Source organism: Strongylocentrotus purpuratus, unplaced genomic scaffold (genome assembly GCF_000002235.5).
Source record: "Strongylocentrotus purpuratus isolate Spur 01 unplaced genomic scaffold, Spur_5.0 spur5_scaffold_14, whole genome shotgun sequence".
In the NCBI taxonomy this organism is placed as follows: Eukaryota; Metazoa; Echinodermata; class Echinoidea; order Camarodonta; family Strongylocentrotidae; genus Strongylocentrotus; species Strongylocentrotus purpuratus.
In genome coordinates, this window is record NW_022145599.1 from 7,602,767 (window position 1) to 7,610,785 (window position 8,019).

Here is an 8,019-nt window from a genome sequence, read left to right on the forward strand (position 1 = left end):
GTCCGACTTCAACAACCTGGACCTCTATAAAGTTGACTTTAATAAGTTCAAGTTCAAGTTCAAGTTTTATTTTATCAATATGTACAATGTACTTGATATGAGAAATTGTTGTCAAAGTCTAGAGAAGCAGAGAACTGGTGCAGTATGGATTGTGAATTATTAGATGGACGAAAAAACATTACCAACATTGAGTGCATCAGGTAGAATAAGCTGGTCTAAGTCAACAGTTGACAAAAAATAGTCATGATTGTAGACAATGACCGAATGCATGCATGTAGATTAAATTCTTATTAAACTTATTGCATTTACGCAGGACATAGCAGCTATAAACGCACCAATGTTATTAAAGTATTCTCATTAACACCAAATGCAGATCTATATTTACAAATTATCACAATCAATTTGCATAATCAAATTAAGCAGAATACATATCATTTGTCTGGAGCGAGAAGGGAATTAACTGTAAAATGACATGAGTTAACGCCCAACTGGCTCCAAACAGGAAAGCCTACATTACTAATGTAAGTCTACTCCATAGTACATGTGAGTTGTTTATATTTGCAGACATATTTTACATGTATCTATATTTGTTGTAACCAACATTTTGCAAGCAACAAGCAACAGGGTAAAAATTTGTAAAATTGAATCCATGATTTTTTTTTTTTACAAAAATTGATGGACCCAGAAGGATACCTTCCAATATCAGATTTACATTTGATCTGTAATATATTTAAAAAATAACCTTCCATGAATATATTAGCTGCCATTACGTCTGACATGCCTAGAAATGCCTCAGACAACAGGTTTCGAGGTGGTATTGCATTGAATGCAGTGATGATATTTCCAGACAGTGCACAAGAATCAAGATCCCCACTCCATGGGATGTACATGTACATATATCCATAAATCTCTTTAGTGCATATATCCAAGCCATTAATATATTTTGTATATTTGTATTCTGTATAGGAACCACCCAATTCCTGTCGGTGATAAACGGATATTATCCAGTGCAATATAGTTCTATATCCTAGAATTCACTCAGGAGGAAGACATGGAGGGATCAGGGCACATATTTTTATATGCTTGAAAGAAGTCTGTGAAATCAACATACGGATCAATCATGCCATTCTCATCTACCTTTGCCTTGGCTTCACGCCCATTGAAATCAAAGACCCTCTGAGATTCCTCTGTACTAGGATTAGTAGAATCTGTACAGCTTGATGTCCGAGTGTTCTCTGTATCTTCCTCCGTGTTCTCCGCCTGAACCTCATCCTCTTCTTCAGCGTAGGTAGGGCGGGGTGTGTGCTGTAATTCATCGAAATTAGGCGGGGGAATCCCCGGCTGAGGGGTCAGATCACCAATTATCCGTCCAAAAGGAGAGCGTTGCTGGTCGATGGGGGATACAACATTGTTGTCAACCTGGATGTACAGCGGTGTCATCAATGAGTTTTGAGAGTCTGTGCGGGTTCTGTTGGGTGTTGTGATCATGAGTCTTGGAGGTTGCGGCGAACCCTGCGGTACTTGGGGAGAAAACGGTGCTGATACAGAAGTGTACGGGGCTGCTGGTGCAGGGCTGGACATGCGATTCCCCAACGGGAAATTGAAGTTGCGGACGATGAGAGTGATGTCGTCTCGTTTCTGACAGATGGCCATGCGGCCCCCTTCCGACAGGTAAGTGTCGTGATGCCTTCGGACTACTTTGTCAACAACAGCTTGCGCAACACCGCTTAAGGTCGCCTGGACCTCAAACTCAGCCATGGCCATGTAAGCTAGGTCCAGGTTGGCTTGAGAGGTGCCCGTAGCTTCAATGAGTGACTGACTGAGACCATTGGAGTACATCATCAGGAATCCAGTCATGTTGGTCACATCCAAGCCACCTATTATGTCAGGTTCAGCTAGGATGGGTTCACTTGAAGCTTTGCTGTAAGGAAGGTCAAATACAGGGGTTTGTAATTCTACTAAAATAAATGATTGGTTATGAAAAAGGATGCAAAATATAAACTCTTGTTGAAAACAGTAACGATATTGTGATCTTGTAAGATCATATCATAAGTTATTATGAAACCTAATATGACTGAGCTTTAGGAAAGCATTATCTGAGGGAAATATCAAGATATGAATAAAGCATATAAAAGAGCACATGTTTATCAACAATAAAGTTGGCATAGATATTGAATAAATCCAGATACATGTTTCTCTCACAGTATCAATTGAAATCTTTAATGACAATTTTTGTATTTAAGGCGAGGTTTTTGCAGCAGTTTGTTAGATGGATTGATGGAAAAGCAGACAAAAATTTAAAATGTTGTGGGGCTCCATGCTGGCAGAGGCACAACCGCATCCTCCTTTTTTTTTTTTTTAAATGACCATCTCCCAACCGCTCCCTCCAATATAACCCTTCTTTGGGTAACCCTTCAGGTGTGCCAGCCAGTCTATCTTACACTAACCAAATTCCAACTTCAACCTAAGTCGTAACACTACAGCCTAGCCTTAACCCTACATGGTTCAACTTAATATAAAACCCAAATGCAAATCTAGCCCTACATCTTTCACAAAGTAAAGTCTGGAGCAATCTTCTTCAGAGCCAGTGTTGGATCATGTCATCTATTCTTTTTGTTTAAGGAGTGTTTAAAGTGACTCAGTAATCCTTTAGGTCAGTCAGGAATCCCATGACTTTTACAAGCCGATTGCCTGTCTAATTATCAAGATATCTATGATTGGAAAACAAAATTTCCTTTTTCGTTTTCCTAACGGTTTTTATAACATTACAGTCTATTGGGGAAAATTAGTATGGTAAAACTGGTCACTTAAAGATTTTTACTTTTTTGAGGCACTTCTTGATCATTTGGAAGCACAATTTTTTGGGGGGGCTTCAATATTACACCATATCACAGACACGGATAACACGTAGGGCCGTGCATCTCAGATTTAACATTGTTAAACAATGCCTTTAAAAGAAATAGTTTCATCCGATACTTACCATAGCAGTGTGTTCTCCTTGTATCCTCCCTTGACCGTGTGGTTACCGATCGTCCTGGTAGCCATCTTATCTCCAAGCAGCTTGTTAGACTGTACGGTATTGGTGTCTAGACCTAGCTGACTCAGTCTCAGAAGCTCATCTTGATTGTTGGTGGTGTGGTCCACACTCAGCTGTCTTACCTTAGTGGTGTTGTCTGGTTCCAGGGTGCAGAGAAGTGCTCTGGAATCACCTGTGGTGGGAAACATAACAAATAGAGGTGTCGTGGTCGAGTGGATTTGTCACCGGACTGTGGATCACAAGGTCCGTGGTTTAAGTCCCGCCGCGGCACTAATGTCCTTTGGCAAGACATTGATCTACATTTGCCACTCTCCACCCAGGTGTTAAATGGGTACCCAGTAGGATGCGAAAGCTAATGTGGTTAGATTAGCAAGTGTGTGCTTGTAAAAATGACGCTTGACTGGAATGCTCCCCAGGGAGTGGAGAATGTGCATACATTGTGTGCGGTTAAGAATGAATCCGATGACCGGGGTAATAATATATATCTGTAAAGGGCTTTGATAGGGCCTGCGGTCCTGAAAAGCGCTATATAAGAACAAACTATTATTATTATTAAATAATTGGCACAATACTGTAAAACAAGAAAGTTTTGTGGATATGCCATTTTCGTAATGTAACCAAATGTAATGCATGTCTTTGTGAAATTTTGCCTTGATATAAATTATCTTTTTCATCTGATATAAATATTTCAATAGTAAACATGCAAATCGCATATATTACTTGTTGTTATTCTCATTCCCACCTCTTCCTTTTCTTCTCTTCCTCATTACTTATTGTCACCTCTTCCCTTTTTGTTAATGCTTTTGGGCGTTTGTGGTGTGTGCCTATATGATACTGAGATAAAGATACCTGCTGTAATTAATGGTCTTTTTTTTCTTCTAAATATATATATATATATATACAGTATATATACCTTGTAATTTTTATTTCTTTTGCAATTTAATTTATTTTTGAAATATTGTGTTTACCTTGATAAGGGGCTCATTTACAAGCACAAGTTGATTCTTAGAGGTCCTTACCTATTCTTAATTCTGTATTTATGATTTTGTTATGATGCCGAATAAATGAAAATTGAATCGAAGAGAACTATACTCACCTACATTCGCTACAAAGAGCTTATTAACATGAATCAGAGCTACAATGGCTGACGTTCCCCCGCTGATATCTGCCGTCATTGAATGGAATTTCTCCATCTGTTCTGGGTACTTCTGGAAGAGCTCATAGTCACTCACATCCTATTAAATCATACAGAAAAAAAAAGATACATTCAACTTTCTTCCTTCTTCAGATTAAAAGACAGCAAAATCTGATGCCATCTATCAATATAATCTACATGTTTCATCCTTTATCACATGCTACTAGAGAACAACTAAGGCATATCTGTCTGAAACATTATCCATGGTTTACTGCCTATTGCTATTTATTTGAGCAACAGGGCAAATTCAGAAAGTAACAAGTCATGCCAATTACCGTTACCCAATTTAGTAACAGCCAATATCACTATCACGCTTCTAATTTCATCTTGATACGTCGCTCTATTGTGATATAACTGTAGCTACATGCGCCCTCTTTATAGCAAACAGTACCTAAGCAGTGCCCATTGGTCCCCCCATGATCCTCTTTTTCATATGTTAATTGAGAGCTGATTTAATGAGATAACCACCTGTCAGTGACCTTGCAGGGAGGTATAATCCCTCCTGGCGAAACTAGTGCAGACAGGCTTTAAATTAACTTCATACCAAAAGTGTGTGTATAATATGGTGTCACTCCCCCTTCCACAAACTCATTAATAAATGATTGGTGTATGTTAACATGCTTTCCCTTAGCACCATTTTAAGATGAACAGACTTGCAAAAAAACTAACATCAGGGAGGGAGAGTTTAAGATTAGCTCTCTCAGCGACGACGTGATCCAGAGACTCGAATAAACCCCGCTCCACCGTCACGAAGGCCCTCAGCAGGATGCGTTTCACTTCAGCATCATCATGTACTGAACTCAGCTGACCCAGGAGCAGTTCTGCAGGCAAGCCTTGATGGGCAAACCCTGGGGCGTATGTACCATCATATCCATCAAATATGGCATACAAGTAGTCATCTTGTTCCGTCCTATAGGAGGTCGAATAAAACAAGAAATTGTGAGATTCGAAATTGGGTTATTCCACTGCAACTTACGATGACACAGATCATAGTTAAAGTAACCTTTTCCTCCTAAACACTAGTCAAAAACCCAAATGATGTTCGACCAAAATTATAAAACTGCTTCATCGGAGTGATGAATTAAAGCATAGAGGTGAACATAGAAACAAATTAAACTGTTGCTAACCTTTTAATCCTACAATGCCATCTGATATTATGATGTTTTCTCCCATAATGCAAGAGTACACGTACATAGAATGAAATGGGGCTTATTTCACTTTTTATATTCATTAACCTATCCCCCCCCAAAAAAAAAAAAATAAATAAATATATATATATATGATAATATATACCCAACATGGAGAACCATCTTTTGAGACATAAATGAAATATATTGGTAGATCTATATAGTCTACCTGAAATGAAAGAACTTGTCTTCATATTCATGATCTTCGCTTCTGGCTCCATCTTGTCTATAGACCTGATTGTTAGAGTATCCGATCCCTGAGTGACGGCAGACAGGTAAGTCATCGGTCCAGCTCTGCAGAGAACCCTGGGTTTCAAAAGCATAAACAAATTTATTTGTAAAATGAATAGTATTGTTTTACAATATTATAAAGATGAGAAATATATTGTATGTCTATCTGGAATGGAAAGACATTTTGCTGTAAAATGGCAGTTGCTACAATTGTTGTTTGTATGGAAAGATAATTTTGAATTTGTTTCCACATGCACATATATTTGATTTGTTTGTTTGTGTGAAGATTTTTAATAAATAGCCTGTGGGGGGCTCAAAAATTGAAGAAATAAATAAATTTCCATCACAATTCAATAAATGATAAGAAAGGTGTGTTGGCAATATAAGCAGCTAAATAGTATAAAGAGACCTACGTAATCACCCTTCATTTATCATCTTGGACTGATTATACTTTTTGTTTACATGTATTCTCTGTGTTTCTTTGAGTGTGCACCGACTGCCACATTCATGATCTAAGACCTCAAGGCATTAGCTAGAAGCAAACCAGGGCATTGTTTCATGTAATAGTCATATTTACAAGTCGGCCCATATCCCATGGATTGTGTGTTAATTTTAATAATCAATAGGATATCGGTGTTAGTTTCATGAAACAATACAATACCCAGAGGCCAAAAGTTGGGATATTTGTCCATGCTTACAAAATACAAATCAGAGGTGTTTCATGAAAACCAAGTCCATGACAGTCATAATTCATGTCTTTGTCCGCGACCAACGGAGATGTCAGGAAGCAGACATCCAGTTTCACAAAACCATGATTTTGATACTGTGTGTATGTGTGTGTTTTGGGTTTTTACAGACGTGTATCAATCAGATATAACTATTTACGTCTGGGGACCGGCATTTAAACTGTTTGCTAAATAATATAGTCTTTGTCAAGATCCATCACATTTAATACTGAATTACCAAAATAGATAATGAGGCTTAATTTCATTCAAACTTTTTGAAAAAAGTGACAAATAAAGTGAAATGAGAGCTTGAAGATCAAGAAGCAAGTTTTAAAATAAATGTTCAGTTTTAATTTTTTTGCTGCCCATAGATTAACTTAAAGTTGCCTTGAGATGGTGTTCTAAAAAAGATATGACAGCCTGACAGGTTTGGAGTCGCAACAAGTCTCTTGTGTTGTTATTGTACCTACATACTCTTGACTTGGTTTTAAATGCCCAATTAATTATTTTTAATTCTATGTCAAGAGTCTGTGGCATGCTAATCACGTTGAACTTGTGACAAGGCAAAGTTCATCAATCCGTCATTACAGTGTCAATGTTAGTTGTTACCAATAGTATAATTCAATTAATCCATACAGAACTTGAGACTTCAATACTGCCGAAATCGGAATACTTCCGAATTGAGACTCTAGTTTCTCCGTGTACAGGAGAGTCACCACCCTTGCACGTTAAGAACCCATTGCACTATAAGAGAAGGGGGAAACCCTGGTGTAATGGTCCACCTGCACACCCCAATCAGGCCGAGTATACGGCATCTGCAAGAATCTTCAGTATTGAAGGAGACAGATTATCCTGAAGGAGGCAGATTATCTTGAAGAAGAAGAAGACTTCGAGTCGATGACTGCCGTGACTCCGATTGAGCTGGCGAGACTTCGCCAAACTACTGTCCTGAAATATCAGACTCTAGAACTTTGCAAAAGACTATCCTTAATGAAAGTGAGCTATCATGATCTAACGTTAGCAGTTATGCCGCAGTTAGACATATTATAATTCCTCGCACCATGAATATAATTATTTTTGTTCCTGATATTTAATAAGCAAACACAATGCACAATCTATTCGCCCAGTCACTTCAGTCCCACACGCTTCCTTACCTGTGAGTGTTGACTAACAATCGAAGGAGTGGATCGTCGTGGCGGTCTAGATGTCATGTTTTCATGGCATTATAAAGACGACAGACTTTGATTTAGAGTCGATGTAGGCCTCAAATCTAAGAGTCACAATTTGGCGAAATATGGTGAAAATTCCTCCAAAACACGGGCAAAATTAGCAAACACAAATAATCACACGTAACTGCGCGAATGTGTTTAGGTGTAAAGCCCTCTACGTTAATTTGCATACATTAAATACCCTTTCATTTGGTAATGGAGTATATCTGATTGATACACGTCTGTAAAAACCAATACACACACAATGGAGGGGAAGTCCGCCCTGATATTGATTGATTGATTGATTGATTTTTATTCGACAAGCTTCCAACATACAACAATATACAATAATGAGATCAAAACCAGTGGGGTCCCCACTATTATCCTATTATGGGCTGCTTTTGATATAAGCAGAAAAAAGAGAATCCTCCTCCTT

The 8,019-nt window shown here is 38.3% G+C and overlaps 1 protein-coding gene across 1 annotated transcript; it reads right to left on the bottom strand.

Annotated features, from left to right (window-relative positions):
• LOC100887846 (TGF-beta-activated kinase 1 and MAP3K7-binding protein 1) lies at positions 1-7,747 on the bottom strand. Its single transcript, XM_003730255.3, has 6 exons — positions 7,530-7,747; positions 5,589-5,725; positions 4,902-5,142; positions 4,134-4,272; positions 2,981-3,209; positions 1-1,921 (listed from the first exon to the last, which is right to left on the bottom strand). Exons 1-6 carry the CDS (start codon positions 7,584-7,586, stop codon positions 1,039-1,041), a joined length of 1,686 nt encoding a protein of 561 aa, XP_003730303.1. The 5' UTR covers positions 7,587-7,747; the 3' UTR covers positions 1-1,038.
• Between the last annotated feature and the right edge of the window lie 272 nt (positions 7,748-8,019).

What these genes read in the sequence shown, in the direction of transcription:
- LOC100887846 (XM_003730255.3), bottom strand. Translation starts at nt 7,586, where the DNA reads ATGACATCTAGACCGCCACGACGATCCACTCCTTCGATTGTTAGTCAA. An exon ending in TTGTTAGTCAACACTCACAG is followed by an intron (nt 5,726 to 7,529) that starts GTAAGGAAGCGT and finishes TTTGAAACCCAG; the next exon opens with GGTTCTCTGCAGAGCTGGAC. An exon ending in GACAAGTTCTTTCATTTCAG is followed by an intron (nt 5,143 to 5,588) that starts GTAGACTATATA and finishes GACCTCCTATAG; the next exon opens with GACGGAACAAGATGACTACT.